We start from the raw sequence: 23,342 nt of genomic DNA, 5'->3' as shown, positions 1-23,342 counted from the left end.
TTTCTTTGTCCTCAGCACCCTATCCTACATGTCAACATCAGCACTGTACAGGGTAAGAAACATTGTGTTACTTTGTCCTCAGCACCCTATCCTACATGTCAACATCAGCACTGTACAGGGTAAGAAACATTGTGTTACTTTGTCCTCAGCACTCTATCCTACATGTCAACATCAGCACTGTACAGGGTAAGAAACATTGTGTTACTTTGTCCTCAGCACCCTATCCTACATGTCAACATCAGCACTGTACAGGGTAAGAAACATTGTGTTACTTTGTCCTCAGCACCCTATCCTACATGTCAACATCAGCACTGTACAGGGTAAGAAACATTGTGTTACTTTGTCCTCAGCACTCTATCCTACATGTCAACATCAGCACTGTACAGGGTAAGAAACATTGTGTTACTTTGTCCTCAGCACCCTATCCTACATGTCAACATCAGCACTGTACAGGGTAAGAAACATTGTGTTTCTTTGTCCTCAGCACTCTATCCTACATGTCAACATCAGCACTGTACAGGGTAAGAAACATTGTGTTACTTTGTCCTCAGCACCCTATCCTACATGTCAACATCAGCACTGTACAGGGTAAGAAACATTGTGTTACTTTGTCCTCAGCACCCTATCCTACATGTCAACATCAGCACTGTACAGGGTAAGAAACATTGTGTTACTTTGTCCTCAGCACCCTATCCTACATGTCAACATCAGCACTGTACAGGGTAAGAAACATTGTGTTACTTTGTCCTCAGCACCCTATCCTACATGTCAACATCAGCACTGTACAGGGTAAGAAACATTGTGTTACTTTGTCCTCAGCACCCTATCCTACATGTCAACATCAGCACTGTACAGGGTAAGAAACATTGTGTTACTTTGTCCTCAGCACCCTATCCTACATGTCAACATCAGCACTGTACAGGGTAAGAAACATTGTGTTACTTTGTCCTCAGCACCCTATCCTACATGTCAACATCAGCACTGTACAGGGTAAGAAACATTGTGTTACTTTGTCCTCAGCACCCTATCCTACATGTCAACATCAGCACTGTACAGGGTAAGAAACATTGTGTTTCTTTGTCCTTAGTCCGCTATCCTACATGTCAACATCAGCACCGACAGTGGCAGTCAACTGCTGCCGAAAGCCAACGCCAACATGAAGTTCGGGATGGCGGCAATATCGAAAGATTCTTCAACCAAAGGGATCAAGACCAAAGGGATCCAGTTCACTGACTGCCTCTATGATCCCGCAACAGGTGTGACTACCTGTTAGTTCTGACTTGACTTGGATCTGGCATGGTTTTGTCTGTGTGGAGTTTTCAACATTCTTTTTTTACATTTCTTTTGGCGCAGGAAATATGAGGGGAATAGACAATGTTCCGAAATAGCTCTGTCGGTTTGTATGGGTTGTGAGAGAGTGAATACTCTTGCTTTTGTTGAGGCAAACTTTCCCACGTGACACTATTGGCCAGTCACTAGCTAGGGGTGTATCTGAAACAGTTGGACAAGAAGCACGTGTGGAAAGTTTGCCTCAATTAGAGCAAGAGTATTCACTCTTTCACAACCCATGCAAACCTGACACACTTATTTCCGGAACTCGTCTATCAAAACATTGAGAAAACTAGTGACTTTTACATCTCCATCAATAGTTTGAGATGCGTGTTGAGAAAACTAGTGACCTTTACATCTCCATCAATAGTTTGAGATGCGTGTTCAGGATGTGCTATATAATATAACAAAATGCAGGGAGATCAGCAGCTATAACATCAGAGGGGAGTCAGCGAGAGTTATCTGTCAAATTTCCAGGACATAAACAATAGTGAGTTGAACAATGCAAGCAACTTGCATGCTGAAAAATATATCCTCAGGATCTTTGTTGTTCCTTCTTCTGGCAGTTTGCTGTTGCAGAAATAACTGTTCAAACTTTCTACCGCTCTTTATGTTTGTGTTGCAGAAATAACTGTTTAAACTTTGCACCGCTCTTTATGTTTGTGTGTCTTCTTCTTCTTCTTCGTTCGTGGGCTGAAACTCCCACGTATTTACGTGTATGACCGTTTTTACCCCGCCATTTAGGCAGCCATACGCCGCTTTCGGAGGAAGCATGCTGGGTATTTTCGTGTTTCTATAACCCACCGAACTCTGACATGGATTACAGGATCTTTTCCGTGCGCACTTGGTCTTGTGCTTGCGTGTACACACGAAGGGGGATAAGCCACTAGCAGGTCTGCACATAAGTTGACCTGGGAGATCGGAAAAATCTCCACACTTAACCCACCAGGCGGCCGCGGCCGGGATTCGAACCCTCGACCTTCCGATTAAGAGGCCGACGTCTTACCACCACGCCACAGCGCCCGTCATGTTTGTGTGTCAGAAATAACTGTTCAAACTTATCACCGCTCTTTATGTTTGTGTGTCAGAAATAACTGTTCAAACTTATCACCGCTCTTTATATTTGTGTGTCAGAAATAACTGTTCAAACTTATCACCGCTCTTTATGTTTGTGTGTCAGAAATAACTGTTCAAACTTATCACCGCTCTTTATGTTTGTGTGTCAGAAATAACTGTTCAAACTTTCTACCGCTCTTTATGTTTGTGTTGCAGAAATAACTGTTTAAACTTTCTACCGCTCTTTATGTTTGTGTTGCAGAAATAACTGTTCAAACTTTGCACCGCTCTTTATGTTTGTGTTGCAGAAATAACTGTTCAAACTTTGCACCGCTCTTTATGTTTGTGTTGCAGAAATAACTGTTCAAACTTTGCACCGCTCTTTATGTTTGTGTTGCAGAAATAACTGTTCAAACTTTGCACCGCTCTTTATGTTTGTGTTGCAGAAATAACTGTTCAAACTTTGCACCGCTCTTTATGTTTGTGTTGCAGAAATAACTGTTCAAACTTTGCACCGCTCTTTATGTTTGTGTTGCAGAAATAACTGTTCAAACTTTGCACCGCTCTTTATGTTTGTGTTGCAGAAATAACTGTTCAAACTTTGCACCGCTCTTTATGTTTGTGTTGCATGGATGAAAGACTGATATGCATGACAGGACTGGACCTAGTGTATATGAGGGGGGGGGGGGGGGGGTAGAAATTTAGCATTTGAAAGGGGTATTTGGGATCTTTCCTTTTGGAAGAAAAGGAACATTTGTGTGTTGTTGGTTGTTGGTTGTTTTTTTTTTTTGTTTTTTTTTTTGGGGGGGGGTGGGGGGGACTTCTAGAACGTAGGAAACACCTTGATCCAGTCCTGCATGAGCAGACTATCTAACTGCGAGTGTTTATGTGTGTGGATGGGTGAAACAGACTCTGTTTTGGCTACATCAGCTGGTCACCTTCATGGTATCTTCAATTCGTCAGCCAAGCTCCGAGTCTTTAACCACAACTAACATCTCAGACATTTCACATCTCTTCACTTGGAGACATCTCAGACATTTCACATCTCTTCACTTGGAGACAAATCTGTTGACTTTCTTCTGTTTTATTGTGTTTTTGGGTCTAAGTGCATGGGTTGATTTGACTGAAAGTGTCAAAGAGACAGTGCCTGCTAAGTTTGTGGACTGACAGCAACAAAGGTGAGTTTCACCGACTGTTGCCTGTTTTCCTTGTCTGCCTGTTCTGACCATTTTTCTGAATGTTTGTAATTTTGACCAGCGGAGATTTGAATTTACTCTTCGTTTTTTTTTCTTCTTTATTTTTCTCTCTTTTGCTTGGCCATGCTTTGTGACTTTATCTTCCCCTCTATTGATAGACACTTTTCGGAAATATGTCTGAGATGGGTTTTTTGTGTTTTGTTTGCGCTGTGGAAGAGTTGTGGTACTTGACGATGAGGCAAGCTGAGCTATAAATAGCTCCGTGGCACAGTGCTATGAAAGCGGACAGTTATTTCCAAACATCTTCCGTTGCTGTCACTGATCAAAACTGATTTGTCATTTTTCAGACCCAGGAAATCCCCTGGAAGTGAGCGCCTTCCCACAGTCGGATGACATCCTGGTTAGCTGGAACGCCGTGAGCGCGTGTGATTCCAGCAGACGCTACATCATCTTCAACTTTGAAATAGAAGTCTGCAACACAGAAACTACAACAAGTGACCCCGATAGGTGCAAAAGTAAGTTGCCAGTTAAACTTAGAAGTGTGTGTGTCAGACATGAGATTTTTAGTTCAAATCATGATTTTGCGGAAATGTAAAAGTCCCAGTACCCTTTTTGGACATGCCTGCAAATTCATTGAGACAATATTGGGGTGTGTAGAGGTGTGCAGAGGTGTGTAGAGGTGTGCAGAGGTGTGTAGAGGTGTGCAGACACTGTCCATCAGCTGTGGTTTCTACCAACTCCTATTTTGATATTTTTTTTATAAACCTTTTGGGTGTTCCATATTGTGTTCTTTTGGGTGTTCCATATTGTGTTCTTTTGGGTGTTCCATATTGTGTTTTGGGTGTTCCATATTGTGTTTTGGGTGTTCCATATTGTGTTCTTTTGGGTGTTCCATATTGTGTTCTTTTGGGTGTTCCATATTGTGTTCTTTTGGGTGTTCCATGTTGTGTTCTTTTGGGTGTTCCATATTGTGTTCTTTTGGATGTTCCATATTGTGTTCTTTTGGGTGTTCCATATTGTGTTCTTTTGGGTGTTCCATGTTGTGTTCTTTTGGGTGTTCCATATTGTGTTCTTTTGGGTGTTCCATATTGTGTTCTTTTGGGTGTTCCATATTGTGTTCTTTTGGGTGTTCCATATTGTGTTCTTTTGAGTGTTCCATATTGTGTTCTTTTGGGTGTTCCATATTGTGTTCTTTTGGGTGTTCCATATTGTGTTCTTTTGGGTGTTCCATATTGTGTTCTTTTGGATGTTCCATATTGTGTTCTTTTGGGTGTTCCATGTTGTGTTCTTTTGGGTGTTCCATATTGTGTTCTTTTGGGTGTTCCATGTTGTGTTCTTTTGGATGTTCCATATTGTGTTCTTTTGTGTGTTCCATATTGTGTTCTTTTGGGTGTTCCATATTGTGTTCTTTTGGGTGTTCCATATTGTGTTCTTTTGGGTGTTCCATATTGTGTTCTTTTGGGTGTTCCATATTGTGTTCTTTTGGGTGATTATTTTCTGACACTGAAGGAATGATGGTTTTTTTCCACTTGATGAAACAGTGTACCTGGCGAACGCCAGCAGCAACAGTTTCCCACTGGTTGGTATTGCCAAGGACGTCAACTACAGCGTGAGAATGAGGGCCAACACCACCTATGCCAACCGATCGCTGACCGACTTCACGGAACCGGTCTTTGCCACGGTGCAGTCCACTGTCTTCAGTGAGTAGTTGCTACTTTCTTTGATTTCCTAATTTATATACAGTGGAACCCCCTTTTACTTGACTCACTTGACTTATTCCTGCAGACTCCCTGTGGAGCATAGGGCCGCACCCCCCTTTTAAGACCCCCCAATTTAAGACTCCCTCCCTTTTAAGACCTTGTTTTCTCAGACTTTTTGTTCATAACATCTGTGAAATTACCCCCATTTTAAGACTCCCTCCTTTTTAAGACCTTGTTTTCTCAGACTTTTTGTTCATAACATCTGTAAAATTAACCCCATTTTAAGACTCCCTCCTTTTTAAGACCTTGTTTTCTCAGACTTTTTGTTCATAACATCTGTAAAATTACCCCCATTTTAAGACCCCCTCCTTTCTAAGACCTTGTTTTCTCAGACTTTTTGGAGGTCTTAAAAGGGGGGTGCCACTGTATTGAATTCAAAACCTTTCTTGCTCTGCACCACTCCACAATAGGTGCTTGGTCTATGACGTCTTGAAGAAGCCCGTCGGGTGAAAATTTAGTATTTTACTGGAGATGAGACATTCTGGTATTTTAATGTATTATTTATCATACTTCTATTCTATTGTCTTGGTTGCTGCACTTTTTAATATATCTTAATTTATTATTTATTGTATGAGTCGTACTTCGTTCTATTTTTCTTGGTGAATAGTTAGTCGTTCTCTCTCTCTCTCTGTCGCTCGTTCTCTCTGTCGCTCGTTCTCGCTATCGCTCGTTCTCCGTTCTCTCTCTCTCTCTCTCTCTCTCTCTCTCTCTCTCTCTCTCTCTCTCTCTCTCTCTCTCTCTCTCTCTCTCTCTCTCTCTCTCTCTCTCTCTCTCTCTCTCTCTCTCTCTCTCTCTCTCTCTCTCTCTCTCTCTCTCTCTCTCTCTCTCTCTCTCTCTCTCTCTCTCTCTCTCTCTCTCTCTCTCTCTCTCTCTCTCTCTCTCTCTCTCTCTCTCTCTCTCTCTCTCTCTCTCTCTCTCTCTCTCTCTCTCTCTCTCTCTCTCTCTCTCTCTCTCTCTCTCTCTCTCTCTCTCCTCTCTCTCTCTCTCTCTCTCTCTCTCTCTCTCTCTCTCTCTCTCTCTCTCTCTCTCTCTCTCTCTCTCTCTCTCTCTCTCTCTCTCTCTCTCTCTCTCTCTCTCTCTCTCTCTCTCTCTCTCTCTCTCTCTCTCTCTCTCTCTCTCTCTCTCTCTCTCTCTCTCTCTCTCTCTCTTTTCACCCATTGCACCTCGGTTCGACCGAAGCTAAGTTAAGAATAAATTCCTGTTGGGCAGCGGGATAAAGTATTCCCTCATACCTCGGAGATATACCTTCACTCGCTCGCAGCGACGTCACGTGACATTTTAGATGGTGGAAAGAATGCTGTCGCTTATCGGCACTGGGTGCAGTGCCTTTGTAGTGCACTTGCACTAGAACGGCACTGGGTCCAGTATCCGCTCCGGCGTCGAAGCATTTTCCACTAAAAAGTGCACAAAATTTGACCTATTTCGTCGCCTATAGGGGACGGAAAGAATGTCATTTCAATAGTGTGATAACATTCTTTCCGTCACGTGACGTCGCTGCGAGCGAGTGAAGATATATCTCCGAGGTATGAGGGAATACTTTAACCCGCTGCACAACAGGAATTTATTCTTAACTTAGCTTCGGTCGAACCGAGGTGCAATACCTCCTCTCTCTCTCTCTCTCTCTCTCTCTCTCTCTCTCTCTCTCTCTCTCTCTCTCTCTCTCTCTCTCTCTCTCTCTCTCTCTCTCTCTCTCTCTCTCTCTCTCTCTCTCTCTCTCTCTCTCTCTCTCTCTCTCTCTCTCTCCCCCCCCCCCCCCCGTTCACCCTGAAATGCTGACAGCTGTCATGAACTTGAGTAGCATTCTGAAGATGTGCGTCTGAACCAAGCCAGACTGATTCTGGTTTTGTACATGTACATGTTGCATGTTGAACTTGTTTTCTTTGTCACTTTCTGTATGACTACATGTAATGCACAGTTTAGAATAAAACTATTTGGCTGGGTTTTTTCTTCCCAAAAAATGTCTGCGCAATTCATATTCAAAAGAAAGGACACCTTTGTACAAAGGACAGTGGCAAGGTTCCCCAAGGGTGTCCTTTGCTCGCAGGTTTTACTGTACCATGTTGCTGCACTTGTTATTATATTTTAATTTATTCTATATAATACTGCTGTTCTATTTTCTGTATGAATATGATGTTGCTGCATTTTTCATTGTATTTTGATTAATTAATCATGATACTTTATTCTATTTATTTCCAGAACTGAGCAGTGGTGAAATTACTGGCATTGTCATGGGAGTGCTTGTGGTTGTGTTTGTTTTGGCAATGCTGGTCTTCTGTTTCTGCAGGTAAACTGGTTACTTTGGGTAAACCGGTTACACTGGGTAAACTGATTACTTTGGGTAAAATAGTTAGTTTGGGTAAACTGGTTACTTTGGGTAAAATGGTTACTTTGGGTAAATGGTTACTTTGGGTAAAATGGTTACACTGGGTAAAATGGTTACTTTGGGTAAACTGGGTAAACAGGTTACACTGGCCTGGGTAAACTGGTTACTTTGCGTAAACTGGGTAAACTGGTTACACTGGGTAAAATGGTACATCTGATTTGAAGCAGATCCATCGAGAACTTTGGCCCTGCATCGCGGACACACGGACACACACAAGCCGTATATAGTTATAAGATTATATATTTCTGGTTCTGTTCTAATCCCTGTCAGTCTGCTATCAACTGGACTGTTAGATTGCTGGTCAACAGAGAGTGACTGTTAGATTGCTGGTCAACAGAGAGTGACTGTTAGATTGCTGGTCAACAGAGAGTGACTGTTAGATTGCTGGTCAACAGAGAGTGACTGTTAGATTGCTGGTCAACAGAGAGTGACTGTTAGATTGCTGGTCAACAGGGAGTGACTGTTAGATTGCTGGTCAACAGAGTGTCTGTTAGATTGCTGGTCAACAGAGAGTGACTGTTAGATTGCTGGTCAACAGAGAGTGACTGTTAGATTGCTGGTCAACAGGGAGTGACTGTTAGATTGCTGGTCAACAGAGAGTGACTGTTAGATTGCTGGTCAACAGGGAGTGACTGTTAGATTGCTGGTCAACAGGGAGTGACTGTTAGATTGCTGGTCAACAGGGAGTGACTGTTAGATTGCTGGTCAACAGGGAGTGACTGTTAGATTGCTGGTCAACAGGGAGTGACTGTTAGATTGCTGGTCAACAGAGAGTGACTGTTAGATTGCTGGTCAACAGAGAGTGACTGTTAGATTGCTGGTCAACAGAGAGTGACTGTTAGATTGCTGGTCAACAGGGAGTGACTGTTAGATTGCTGGTCAACAGGGAGTGACTGTTAGATTGCTGGTCAACAGAGAGTGGAATATGTCTACATTTCTGTTTGTACCCACAAAAAAGACAATAAATTTGTATTGTTTATTGTGTATCTTTGTGTTGTATTGTTTATTGTGTATCTTTGTGTTGTATTGTTTATTGTGTATCTTTGTGTTGTATTGTTTATTGTGTATCTTTGTGTTGTATTGTTTATTGTGTATCTTTGTGTTGTATTGTTTATTGTGTATCTTTGTGTTGTATTGTTTATTGTGTATCTTTGTGTTGTATTGTTTATTGTGTATCTTTGTGTTGTATTGTTTATTGTGTATCTTTGTGTTGTATTGTTTATTGTGTATCTTTGTGTTGTATTGTTTATTGTGTATCTTTGTGTTGTATTGCGTGCATTGTGTATCTTTGTGTTGTATTGTTTATTGTGTATCTTTGTGTTGTATTGTTTATTGTGTATCTTTGTGTTGTATTGTTTATTGTGTATCTTTGTGTTGTATTGCGTGCATTGTGTATCTTTGTGTTGTATTGTTTATTGTGTATCTTTGTGTTGTATTGTTTATTGTGTATCTTTGTGTTGTATTGTTTATTGTGTATCTTTGTGTTGTGTTGTTTATTGTGTATCTTTGTGTTGTATTGTTTATTGTGTATCTTTGTGTTGTATTGTACGTATTGCCTGCATTGTGTTTCAGGGACAAATTCCGAGCACTGAGGTCAAAGTTCAAGAAACCTGCGGACATCGTCAACCCTCCGGTCAAACAACCACCTAAAAATCCTGTCAACGGGGTGAGTGTTGTTTAACCTTGACCCGATCATTCAGGATGAGGATTGTACACCAACCATTCCTTCCCAATTGTGATGCTGGGAACTTGCACTTTATCGCGTTCTACTACATTGCAAACTCAGCTTTATCATGCTTGGAACCTCGTGCCGCACTCAAGGTCAATTATGTGGCCAGTCGGTACAGTGGAACCCCCTTTGAAGACCCCCCAATTTAAGACTTCCTCGCTTTTAAGACTTCCTCGCTTTTAAGACCCTGTTTTGTCAGACTTTTTGTTCATAACCTCTGTACATTTTAAGACTCCCTCCTTTTTAAGACCTGATTTTCTCAGACTTTTTGAGGTCTTAAAAGGGGGTCCCACTGTATAGCCAAAAGTAAAGGCTGTGCAAGATCCATGCCATCTAAATAGGAATAAACATGAAACTGCCTCTGACCACTCTGTACTGCCCACTCTGTCCGATGATAGTAAAATCCTTTCACAGATCCCATAGGGGTCAGACATCACACACATCATCTGTACCTTTGTGAACTGTTTTTCATACATTCGAGGCTACATGAAAGAAACAGACAGTTTGCTTTCTCTAGAGGTCATGTAACATTTTATCTGCACATTTTAGCTTGGATAAACTTTCAAGGACCTTTTTATACCGGCATGAAAAACAGCCATGATAATTCTATTTAGAGGATTTCCGTCATTTTCATGATGATGATGGCAATACTTACACATGTACTTGTACTTGATGGGTGCCTTTCTTCAACAGTTTGCCGCGAGTGACGGCCATGTGGGAGGATACTCAAACCAGGCTTTCATAGTCACCTCTTCTCCTAAAGTTGTCCATGTGAGCTTTTTCTTCTTTTTCTAACTTGCTTTAAAAAATGTCCTCGTGTTATTGAATTTACAATTTCGGTATGTAGAGGAGTTTGTTTTCAACCAGGGGTTGTGTGTTTCTTCATGATTCAGGGGGGATTATCATCTCCTCCTTCGTGTTAGACCCACGGACAACAGTAGGAACAGCCTTCTGAGAGAGAGAGACAGACTGAGGGTATCAGTGCGTAGCCACTACTTTTCAACACCCCTTGTAAGACCCCCACAAATCTGTGAAAATCAGGTCAATTATTCTTAAAATGGAGGTAAATTTAAAGAGGTTTTAAACAGAAAAAGATTACGTTAGCCACGAAACAGCGCTGATTTTTTCGCCTTTGTCAACAGGAGCAGCAGGTGAGCGATGACAGTGGCTACTCCGGCAAAAATGACTCACCGCCACACTCCCCCACAGAGGACAAGACGCAGGTCATCCCCGAGTCCAGACCGGCCGGCTACAACATGGTCATCTCCACCACCGGGCACAATCCCTACATGCCTAACGCCGACACTGCCGGTCTGATCACACCCAGCGCTGACCAGGCCGACGTCTCTGGTATTGTTCTGTCTGTTGCTAACCAACCACTGGGGCAGCCTCAGGGGCTGTCCTTCCCACTCCCGGTACCAGCTTGTTGTCAGGAAGACGATGACAAAGACAGCGACAAAGACGAATGTGTGAGTGATGACAGCCGTGCATCAGAATCAGGGAACGAAGCCTACATGCGTTGCAGCACGGCAGACACTGTTCCAGACGATGCCCAGCCACCCGGTGCCAGCACCGCCTCTGACACCACACCGCCTGCTGCCAGACCAGACCCAGCGGTCACTCAGCCGGTCATTAACTTCGTGCTGGCTGACCTTCCGGCCATTCCTGTACCGCAGGATTTCCTCGATGAGCCAGATCTAGAGGATGAGGATGGAGCGTTGAAAGAAGCTGGTCCACGTTCTCAACACAACCCTGCTGCAGATTCCATGCTACAGGGCAACTACATGCGCCTGGCGGCTGCCAGTGACACCACAGAGCCAGGTCAGGACCATGTCAAGCAGCTGACCGCACAGCCTGGGCTGGAAGCGTCATTTTTCCCATCAGGCGACAACCACCCCACAGCACCACAGGACACAGAACACCTACGGAAGGACACTCCCCCGGCAGGAGATGGAAACGGCTCAGGATACATTGAGACTTGCAGTGATGCCCTGCAGAGGTCACCCCTAAGCTCACCCCTAAGCTCACCCCTAAGCTCACCCAACGTGGAAAGCACACAGGAGGTAGAGACTTGTACACCTCAGGAAGGAGCAGTGAATCCAGGCTACGTCCCAAAGGAAACCATCGCCAACCACAGCCATACCTACCAGCCCAACCAGGCCGTGGGTGAAGACGAATCTCAGCAAAGTCCACAAGCTGAAATCCTCACTGATCTGTCTGCCTCGACTCAGAACCCTCTCCCCTCCACAAGATCTGAACTGAGTCGCGACCAATCTCCAGCAGCCAGTGAATGTGAAGGATCGAACCCTGAGGTCTCACACCAGCAGCCCCCTGCTCCGCTAGCACCCCCTTCCATTGCAGGCTACCTCCCTCACTCCCTCCCCCCACTCCCAGCTGCTGACCCTCAGTCTGGGTCGTCTCAGCGACACGCTGAACAAGGAGGTGGAAACGACCTTGACAACAACCTTAACCTTGACCTTGCAACTCAAGGTCAACCTGATGAGGTAGCAGAAGATACTCCATTGCCATCCGCAGTCTCATCAGGGTACGTGGCCCGACCCGAGGAAATCTGTGACGTCCCCCAGCCCTCTTCCCAGCCTGTATCCCCGGAGAGGGGAGGGAGTGAAGAAGGCAGCGCACAACCCGTGGCGGAAGATGCTGCACAGTGGGATGGAGGGGGTGAAGAAGGCAGCACACAATCCGTGGCGGAAGATGCTGCACAGTGCGATGGATCCGATTCAGGTGCATCCTCCATGTCTGACGCAGAGCACAGCCTCAGTTCCAACGGAAGTGGTTACGTCCCTCATCAGGTGACCTTGACCCCCAGCCTACAGTCACCACCTAACAACAGCAGTGTGAGGATAGAAGTCACTGGCGACAGGCCGAGAGCCAACAACACCAATTACGTCCCTTTGGAGGCGACCTTGACCCCTGGCAGTGGCAGACTGTGGCAGCCTGACGACGCGAGTGAGGACCCTGGCAACAGACTTACACTGGAGCGGCTGGACTCTGGCTACTTCTCTCCATGCGCCACGCGCGCTGCAAGGCCCCTCTTCTCCTCGGACAGTGGGCAGGACAAGGTCCCGGCAGTGGACCACAATCACCAGGCCCACCACACAGACCCGTCCTCCACACACAATGATGAGGACGGAGAGACTGTCACCACAGGCGAGGGGGTGGGGGGAGAGAGGCAGGGGGGAACACTGGGCGGCACCCTGATTATGTCTTGCCAGGCGCGACTGACGTCATCAGGTTATGTGGAAAGGAAAGACTCTCCCTCGGCCACCTCCACCACCAGCGTCTGACAGAGAGTGAGACACAGATCTGACCATTCGTAACACTTTATTTCACCAATATGCCGTTACATTTACATATATATATCACCTTTAAGCATTGTACATATTCTCATATAATCAGATTTAACAAAATTGTTTGAATCAGAACTGACCATCTGCAAGACTTTTTTTCAGCATTATGCCGTCAGTGTTGTTCCCAGGGCTTGGTCTGCAGTCCTTTACGCACACTGTTTTGATCTGACGCATTGTCCTGAAGCAAGGTCGGTCAAATGTCCTGTGGTTTTGATGCGCAGGATGTCTTTTGACACGGCAACTATTTTGTTGTAGCCAGGACATTTAGATACATATTTTAAGCCCAGGCCAAACTGACCTTTTGACCTATTGTACCTTTTGTCTGGAACAAAACTGATTTCTGTCAGCATTATAATCTGTTACATTAATAATATTATTATCGTCTTAAAACGAGAGTGGTTCACGCTAAATAAGCTGCCATCATAATCATCATCATCATTTACATTATTCTGCATGTGTATTAAGTGGATTTAACAAAATATATATTCTCATATAACCAGATTTTTACAAATTGTTACAGATTGCTTGTCTTGGACAAAGATTTCTTGCCATATTTGAGTTATTTTTGCTACATTTGGTTACTGGTACAGCTGAGTACTCAAGTATTCTGCTATGCTCAGCGTTTAGTTAAGTTTGTAGGAGATATTTGGTGCAAACAAATAACTGCTTGCATGAAAACGTTTTATTTGTGGATCTGAATTTTTCTTTGATAGGCTCATTTGTTGAAAGATGTCGGTGTTACCACGTTTTACCAAAGGCTGTGATTATTTTGTTTCTGCTGGAAGAGCGTCATAATATTGCGCCGTGACAGGGTGCTGACGGATCTGCCTTGCTTGGAGAATTACTCATTGGAGAATTACTCACTGAGTGGCTGGGTGCAGTGTTATTGTGTCTCATAATAGCTGATGATTCCATGATAAACCTTCAGTGTTTTGGTTTGCTGGTGTGGTTGGATGTTGTGGTGGGTTTTTTTCTGCAGAAATGTTAGCAAACACAGCTTTCTGTTGTTGAAGTAAAATATTGTGATAGCGTGCGAAGTTCACTACCTGAAACAACACAGTATTAAAACTTGGGGCCCAGCTTACTCTGTCTTCCTCTTCCTCTTCATCAATTTACAAAGTTCTGTTTTCTTTTGTACTTAGCTTAGCAATAATGCAGAGTTTACCACCCCCCGCGGGTTAGGGGGAAGAATTTACCCGATGCTCCCCAGCATGTCGTAAGAGGTGACTAACGGATTCTGTTTCTCCTTTTACCCTTGTTAAGTGTTTCTTGTATAGAATATAGTCAATGTTTGTAAAGATTTTAGTCAAGCAGTATGTAAGAAATGTTAAGTCCTTTGTACTGGAAACTTGCATTCTCCCAGTAAGGTCATATATTGTACTACGTTGCAAGCCCCTGGAGCAATTTTTTGATTAGTGCTTTTGTGAACAAGAAACAATTAACAAGTGGCTCTATCCCATCCCCCCCCCCCCCCCCCCCCCCTTTCCCTGTCGCGATATAACCTTGAACGGTTGAAAACGACGTTAAACACCAAATAAAGACAGAAAGAAAGAAAGTTATTATTTCTTACGTAATTTCCTTTCTGTTTTTACGTCATCGTTTGTTTTGATTCAATTACTGAAGAAGGAGTTTTTACTCCGAAATATTTATTTCATTTTGGTGTTTGGGTGTTATTTTTTATTCTTATTAAAGAAAGAAAGTTTACACATCGGCACTGTTGGGTGGTACGTACCAACAAACTTCACATGGACAATCCCCTGCTGTGTGAGAGGAAAGGTAGCTATGATTTTTTCCTTTATCTTTTGTGAACAGTTATAAAATGTTGTACGCACATCAACTTTGATGAAAGGACAACTGACCACTAGTTAACTCCAAGGTCACATGAGGGTCATGCTGGCCAACAAATTTATAGCTGGTGGTTTCTGGATTTTGTGGCTGGACTGTTGAGTACTTACTTACTGCCTGTACTTACTCACTGCCCGTTATGCCGCTTGGCATGTAGGGCAGCACACCAATCTGTAGGCGTTGATAAAGTGCTGGAATGTTAATGTGATGTGTGTGTGTCCACCATAGTCTGTACAACCAAACAGGGTCTCCACAAGATGTGTGAATCAGTTGATAAAGTGCTGGAATGTTGTTGTGATGTGTTGTGTCCACCATAGTCTGTACAACCAAACAGGGTCTCCACGAGATGTGTGAATCAGAACAATATTTCTCTGAGAAATGCATATAATGCTGCGTCTCCAAAAATAACGGTCAACAGGGGGTGCGACGAGGCAAAGAACACGGCCAGAATGCTATGAACATTATTAATTGTTCTTCTTCTTCTTCTTCTTCTGCGTTCGTGGGCTGAAACTCCCACGTACACTCGTGTTTTTGCACGAGTGGAATTTTACGTGTATGACCGTTTTTACCCCGCCATTTAGGCAGCCATACGCCGCTTTCGGAGGAAGCATGCTGGGTATTTTCGTGTTTCTATAACCCATCGAACTCTGACATGGATTACAGGATCTTTTACGTGCGCACTTGGTCTTGTGCTTGCGTGTACACACGAAGGGGGATAAGCCACTAGCAGGTCTGCACATAAGTTGACCTGGGAGATCGGAAAAATCTCCACACTTAACCCACCAGGCGGCCGCGGCCGGGATTCGAACCCTCGACCTTCCGATTAGGAGGCCGACGTCTTACCACCCCGCCACAACGCCCGTCAATTGTTCTTCTAAACCCATAACAAAAATACGACACTTCCTGCCACGTTGAGGCTTTTGTGCTAGAATGTTTTGTTTTGGCACTTCGACGTTGCAGTTCTGGAGCAAACGATCCAAATTTCTTTGCAAGTTGTTACCTAACAAAGCACAACTCTAAAAATGGTCACAAACAAATCCATGGTAATTCCAAGTCGGGTATGGCGAAATAACTACATTTAGTCAAGCTGTCGAACTCACGGAATGAAACTGAACGCACTGCATTTTTTCACCAAGACAATACAGCTTCATCAATTGCCGCGAGAAGGAAATCGCTCACTTCTCACGTGCAAAACGCAGTGAAATAGACAAGCAAGAATAGCGCGGTAGCGTATTGCGCTAAGAAGGAAAGCGCGCTTTTCTGTATTCTTGTTAACTTTCTGAGCTTGTTTTGAATACAACATATCATATCTCTATGTTTTTGGAATCAGGAAATAATAAAGAATAAGATGAAATCATTTTTGGATCGATTTCATAAATTATAATTGTAGTACTAATTGTGATCACATTTTAAGAGTAAACATGATATATGTATATATTTTTAGATTTGGAATTTGATGAAGAATACGATGCAATCAATTTTAAATCTGTTTGCGAGAATTTGATTTTAATGACAACTTTAATGAGGAAACTCATTAATTAAATTTTAAGCCTCCAAGCTGAAATACAATACCAAAGTTGAAAAATGAGAGCGTGACAGTGCCACCTCAACTTTCACAAAAAGCCGGATATGACGTCATCAAAGACATTTATCCAAAAAATGAAAAAAACGGGTAGAGATATCATACTCAGGAACTCTCATGTCAAGTTTCATGAAGATCGGTCCAGACTAGTTTCTCGGAATCGCGTTATACACACACACACACACACACACACACACACACACACACACACACACACACACATATATATACACCACACCCTCGTCTCGATTCCCCGTCTATGTTAAAACATTTAGTCAAAACTTGACTAAATGTAAAAAGAATAACAACAACAAGTTTATCAACCCGACTTGCATTTGGACTTGATTGCTTCAAAATCTCCCGACCTTCAAAGCAGACAACTCGCGGACATCTTTATTTTTTTTTCAAGGGAGGATTCTTTTTTTCAAAATTCTTGCAAGACTCGAACATCCTTCTGCAGAAGAAATGTGTTATAAGTGACTTAACAGATCAAAACAGGGATGCATCCTTTTAGCGGTTTGTGTTGTGTGATCAGTACTGTAGAAATGGCTGTTCTTGCCTTCATGTTACATAACTACCGGGGAAGAACAATGTACCATGGTGGGTTAATCATCGATTCACAGGGAGCTTACCCTTACACACACTTTGTTCTTGTACTGGCCTTGGAATTAGACAGTGTTCGTGTTGTTTTTGTACTGGCCTTGGAATTAGACAGTGTTCGTGTTGTTCTTGTACTGGCCTTGGAATTAGACAGTGTTCGTGTTGTTCTTGTACTGGCCATGGAATTAGACAGTGTTCGTGTTGTTTTTGTCACATTGAACAATTATACAATCGGGTTCTTGAACATTTTGGATGTTGAAAAGAATCTGTGTTTTTCATGGCTTTTTTTATGTAAAAAAACCTGTTTTGTTACAGCTGGAGGTTTAAACAGTTGTATTCTTTTATTTATTTTTTTTTTTACAAAGAGACGCATCATTTATTTGTTGTTGAAAATTATCATCAATGAGTCTGTGCAGACTATTGTTTATTTATCACGGTTTTATGAGAGTGTTTTCCTGCTATTTGAACTACATGAACATGAACTGTACAAAGTTTGAGCATTTCACCATGTCCAAGCTTGATTGATTTTAATCAAGAACTTGAGTGTGTAAGTATGTATAATTTTTGAACATGAGTTTGAGTCCTGTTGATATCATATGAAGGACTTGTTATTTGCAGAACTCTTTTTGCCTGTGAACAAGTAAAAAACGCATTGAAGGGCCCAAATTGAAAATAATTCCATCCTTCATTTGTGAATGCGTTTCTGACAGAGTTTTGTTCTGTGGCTCTTTTTGTGGTTGGTGCTTGTTTTTCTCGTTGGTTTTTAATGTCATTCTTGGACTTGAATGAATCAGATTTAATTCTAAAAATGTAATGTGGACGTTTCCACGTTCCTTTCCTACTGAAAACAATTAATGTCTTCTTGTTTTTATGTGTTTTTGCATTGTTGAATTAGCTGTGTATGCCATAATCACACTGTGTATGCCATAATCACACTGTGTATGCCATAATCACACTGTTTATGCCATAATCACACTGTTTAATGTTATACTGGCCGTCATATACATGTATACTTTTGTAACCTCTCATCTTGATTTGAAGATTCTTTCGTTCATTTGGATCGTGCATCAAGTTTTGAATCGCCCTTTATATGCTTTTCTGAGATGTATGTTATGGCTAAGATGCTACCAATCTGCTTTGACTGCTTACTATCTGAAAAACTGCTGGTCGCCACAAAGAATATGAAAAAAACATCACCAAAAAATAAAAAAACAAAACAAAAAGCAAACAAAAAACGGAATATTATACTTGAGGGACTGTTTAAAAGAGAGAGAGAGAGAGAGAGAGAGAGAGAGAGAGAGAGAGAGAGAGAGAGAGAGAGAGAGAGAGAGAGAGAGCGCTTTTATGGATTAAACACAAGGCTTCCTTTCAATGGAGAGGGAGTGGGGATGGTGGGAGTGATATGTGTCATCAGTCTGTGCAGGTTATATATGTTGACCGGAGAAAAGAGAGAGAGACTAAGAATGAACTTTATTGTAAAAGGATAAAGATTTAAGGCAGGGCCCTTTCCTACAATCTGTCCTTGGGACGACAAATAAAAAAAATAAAAATACTTTCGATTTACACTTAAACAGAAAGGGAGAGAGAGGGAAGAGAGAGGAGCAGGGGTGAATTGCTTCATAGAAAAAACAAGTCGCGTAAGGCGAAAATACAATATTTAGTCAAGTAGCTGTCGAACTCACAGAATGAAACTGAACGCAACGCAACGCAGCAAGACCGTTTACTCGTAGCATCGTCACTCCACCGCCCGTGGCAAAGGCAGTGCCCGTGGAATTGACAAGAAGAGCGGGGTATTCGTTGCGCTGAGAAGGATAGCACGCTTTTCTGTACCTCTCTTCGTTTTAACTTTCTGAGCGTGTTTTTAATCCAAACATATCATATCTATATATTTTTGGAATCAGGAACCGACAAAGAATAAGATGAAAGTGTTTTTAAATTGATTTCGAAAAAAAAAATTTGATAATAATTTTTATATATTTAATTTTCAGAGCTTGTTTTTAATCCGAATATAACATATTTATATGTTTTTGGAATCAGCAAATGATGGAGAATAAGATAAACGTAAATTTGGATCGTTTTATAAATTTTTATTTTTTTTTACAATTTTCAGATTTTTAATGACCAAAGTCATCAATTAATTTTTAAGCCACCAAGCTGAAATGCAATACCGAAGTCCGGGCTTCGTCGAAGATTACTTGACCAAAATTTCAACCAATTTGGTTGAAAAATGAGGGCGTGACAGTGCCGCCTCAACTTTCACGAAAAGCCGGATATGACGTCATCAAAGACATTTATCAAAAAAATGAAAAAAACGTTCGGGGATTTCATACCCAGGAACTCTCATGTCAAATTTCATAAAGATCGGTCCAGTAGTTTAGTCTGAATCGCTCTACACACACACACACACACACGCACGCACACACGCACGCACACACGCACATAGTCATACACCACGACCCTCGTTTCGATTCCCCCTCGATATTAAAATATTTAGTCAAAACTTGACTAAATATAAAAAGAAAAAAAAAACCAAGAGAAAAACCTGTTACACTCTTAAGTTTCCATGGATCTGTATTACATGTTGACGCTGACCTGCTCAAGGTCATAGTAAAGTTGTGCAGACAGTGAATCATGTCAAGGTCATAGTGACGTTGTGCACACAGTGAATCATGTCAAGGTCACAGTGACGTTGTGCACACAGTGAATCATGTTTGTTAACACACACTTTGAATTGTAGTAGGTTTGCACACATTTCTGTCAACAGTTATGAAGTCTTGTTTTTTATTTTATTTTTTTAAATGTAAGCAAAAAATGTGACTGGTGAAGCTGTAATCAAAAGTTCTGCATTAATTTGTGTATGTGTGTGAGGGATCATGGGATTTTTTCCATGAAAATCTATTGACGCTTTTGCTGATAAAAAATAATTGTTTACAACTGTGCCATGTGTATGTTGACGTCTAAATGTGACAGTGCATGAGAAATGGGGACAAAGTTGAATTTGTACAAAATGGGTTTTAAAATATCATGAACTAGAGCTGAGGATGCTCAGTAACGTAAAAATTAAATTAATGTTATCTTTCCTACTTTAGGAATGATGTCAAGGTGAATAATGCACACATGCCTGGGAGCCAGGTTTGTGTGAATTCCACTTGACAGGCAGGGGCTGTAGAGGAGCTGTCAGCGTGGATATACAGTAGCAGGCAAAATAACCTGTTCACTTTTTTTGTACATTTGCAAAACGATTTGGTATATATGTACCATTAACAGGTTATTTTGATTGAAACTCTGTTGTTGGGACATGTATGTAGATAGATTGGACCCGTTAAGGCCCCAAAGGTCAAAATTGTTTAAAAAATCAAATGTTTTACCTCAGCCCACTTTTCTTTTTGTTTTTAGAAGAAAGGGCGTTTTGCGCCTAACGTCCCCGTTTCACAAATGTTGTGACACATGTTTTAATCAAAAGATCAGGGTCAGGGTCGATACATTGCAGGAACCTGTTCAGGTTATCATCGCAACGGAAACGAGAGAGCGCAACCCCAAAATTAAAAATATTTAATAATAGGAATTATTGGATCCTAGCCTATCCTCCTATTTCATAGGAGGTCAGTTTGTGGGGTTAGGGGGGGAGGGGGGGCGGTTGAAGAACAGGAAGCATCCAAGTGACACCCCCAGCCTTCCCCCACACGCAAATCCCCCAACCCCCTAGATCCTATCCCTAACCGAATTTAAACATGTAAATAGGTGTTCAGGTGTAATAAATTGATCAGTTACGGGTACTAGTGGTGTCATATTGTTTTGATGTGCTTGAGTGTAAGGACAAAGCTTTTGTAGTTGAGACCAAGGAAGTGTTTATGGTCCTCATTGTATGTTGATCAACTTAATAATCAGTATGTGTGTGCCATCGTTTACTCATGTGTTCCAAAATCAAAATCATTTGACTTAGTTCATCATTGACATTTTGTGTTTCTGAACACAGTCCCCGGCTGTCTAGAGTGTCAGTTGTTATGTTCATGCTTTTGGAGAGGGAAATTGGGTCCACATACTCATTTCACCAACATCGAGGTACATGTATTTCTGCTGCATGATATTGCATATCCTTGCCCAGTTTGAAAGCGGGAAGACTGAACTTTGGGGGCAAGTTGAAACACGTTTTAAAGGGTAACATTTCTTTAATCAAAGAGAAAACTGAGTTAAAGTTACAGGGTGGTAGTACACACACACACAGTTATCATGGTTGATGTTTTTGTCAACCGTGGCAGCCTTGCCGCTGTAGTACAACAAGACTGTGGTGATTGTCACACAAAAAACGCTGCCATTTTCATTCATGTTGCGCTGTGTCTGTGTCTGAAAAACATGATATTCATTTGCCATATTACATGTATCGTTTTATAATAAAACTTATAAACTGAGGAAAACGTGTGTGTGTGCGCGCGTGTGTGTGTGAGAATGCACGCGTACATGCGTGCGTGCCTGTTTGTCACAGTGTGTGTGTGTGCGCGCGCATGCGCGCGTGTTGGCACTGAAACATCAAGTAATGCCGAGTACCCTGAACTTTTTAAGTCAAAAAACGCTGAAGTCTGAAAATGCAATACCTTCCCAGAATGACGTTGTGGAATGAACAGTGCAAATGACTCCTTACACACTTGAACACAGTTTATTAAGTGAAATGCCTCGCTAATACTGCCCTAATGAATATATTCACAAAGAACCAAATACACTGTAAAGATACCGATACATATCTGTCCAAGCTTAGTGTACATGGATCACATTTTCCCTCCCCTTGGAATGACACTACGAATCTACAGTCTGGCTGATACCTGAAAGAGGATACATTTCTTGTGTAACTGATTACACAGATTGACCCAGGGGGCAATTACAAAATTAATTCAACAAAAAATGTTACTGCGCGCACACACATGAACGCATGCACGTACGTACGTACGCACACACACACACACACACACACACACTCACACACACACACACGAGCGCATGCACGTACGTACACACACACACACACATTCTCACACACACACACACACACACACACATTCTCACACACACACACACACCAGTCTATGAGATCAATTCCTGTTCCAATAACATTTCAATGAAGAGCAAGAGCCAAAAGAAAAATTCTGTTTGTTGCATTCAGTCAATAAAGTGTTATTGAATTGAATGAGTGAATACAAACTTTTCCCCACGCGTACTTCTGCCGCTCGCAGAGTTGAAAGGAACAAACATCAAGTGGGCCAATAACCAGGACTCAACGGATCCGACATGGCACAGTAGCTGCAATACCTGTCGGAGCCAACGGACCGTTTGAAAAATATGGAGAGGGTTGTGTTGGGGGTAGTGGACGGGAGGGGATTGTATATATGGCAGTTAATCGGAATTTTTTTTCGCAATGTTATGTATAACAGAATGTAGTCATAATCCGGGAATTGTTATTTTTTGAGACATGAAATCCAGTTATTTTTAAAATTATTTCTTTTTTTCTCTCAACGGAATGAGTATATGTATTAGTTGATACAGCCTGCATTTCCTTCTTGCCCTTGTATTTTTGTTTTTTCATGTAGCCCCATGGGGTTTCTTGAATAAATTTGCCTTGCCTTGCCTTGTGTGGCAAAGGATTTGGAAGTTCACTGAAATTGTGAACAGTAATTCTTCCTTTGGAGACGGAGGGGAGGAGTGTGTGTGGAAGTATAGCTATGACGATCAATACAGTGTTTGTGTGGCTCAGTGGAGGGGGGGGGGGGAGTAAGTGTTTTGGTGTGTCAGGGGAGGGGTGTTTGTGTGTGTGTGTGTGGGAGGGGAGGGGTGTTTGTGTGTGTGAGGGGGTGAGCGTGTGTGTGTGTGGGAGACGGGTGGAGGGTCAGGGTAAAGGAGAACAGTTTGAAACATCAGAGAGCTGACAAGGTCGGTCTTTCTAGTCTCATTTTCTCTCGACATTTTCGTAAGTACCTGCACCAATAGCCTATTCCATTGCTAAAAATAACCTACAACTAGCCCTCGAGATTTCAAAAAAATACAACAAATAGTTTTCTTTTCGTGGAAGTTGATAATTTCACTTATTTTCACTCTGTTTTGGATAAGCTTCTTTAGTTTCCTGGTGTGCTCCAAATAATGCTCTCATCAACCCGAAACAGATAAATCTAAAGCATCTTTTAATTAGTCTGACTTGCACACTAAGTTGTATCATGTTATTTTAAAGTATAGGGGGCTTTTTTTAATTTTTAATTTTTTTATTTTTTTATTATTCTTTTTTTAATTTTTTTTTATTTTTACAACACATTATACATTACATTACAGTTCACATCGCCACATACATACATACAGCATGCAAACTAAAAGAATGATTTAGAAAAGAGAGAGAAAAAGAGAGAAAAATAGAGAGAGAGAGGGGGAAAGTTAAAGAGGCACTGTATAGGACTGTTTGACTACAACAACTACTAGACCCTTAAATAATATTGATTACTACAAGATTCAAGTTT

General features: G+C 42.0%; 1 protein-coding gene and 1 long non-coding RNA gene across 4 annotated transcripts in view; both read left to right on the top strand.

Moving 5' to 3' along the window:
• The window catches only part of LOC138967642 (uncharacterized), a 37,805-nt gene extending 22,516 nt beyond the window's left edge, over nt 1-15,289 (top strand). Inside the window, exons 11-18 of one of the 3 annotated variants that reach the window (XR_011456005.1) lie at nt 1,088-1,256; nt 3,929-4,096; nt 5,123-5,281; nt 7,538-7,625; nt 9,297-9,390; nt 10,147-10,224; nt 10,596-14,376; nt 14,522-15,289. Coding sequence is in view for 2 of the 3 variants with exons in the window: in XM_070340247.1 (XP_070196348.1) it covers nt 485-515; nt 1,119-1,256; nt 3,929-4,096; nt 5,123-5,281; nt 7,538-7,625; nt 9,297-9,390; nt 10,147-10,224; nt 10,596-12,758 (2,919 nt within the window). In the remaining variant the exon portion in view is untranslated. Of the gene's footprint in view, nt 1-484; nt 516-1,087; nt 1,257-3,928; nt 4,097-5,122; nt 5,282-7,537; nt 7,626-9,296; nt 9,391-10,146; nt 10,225-10,595 lie in introns of all 3 variants that reach the window. The other 2 variants (XM_070340247.1, XM_070340246.1) reach the window with 2 other exon arrangements.
• A 24-nt stretch (nt 15,290-15,313) lies between these two features.
• On the top strand, nt 15,314-21,263 carry LOC138967644 (uncharacterized). The gene is made up of 2 exons (XR_011456006.1): nt 15,314-18,480; nt 19,368-21,263. It is a non-coding gene; the product is annotated as an uncharacterized lncRNA (long non-coding RNA).
• Nucleotides 21,264-23,342: the final 2,079 nt, after the last annotated feature.

Source organism: Littorina saxatilis, linkage group LG5 (assembly GCF_037325665.1).
Source record: "Littorina saxatilis isolate snail1 linkage group LG5, US_GU_Lsax_2.0, whole genome shotgun sequence".
In the NCBI taxonomy this organism is placed as follows: domain Eukaryota; kingdom Metazoa; phylum Mollusca; class Gastropoda; order Littorinimorpha; family Littorinidae; genus Littorina; species Littorina saxatilis.
Note: the sequence above shows the minus strand (reverse complement) of the source record. Positions and strands in the feature narration are given on the sequence as shown.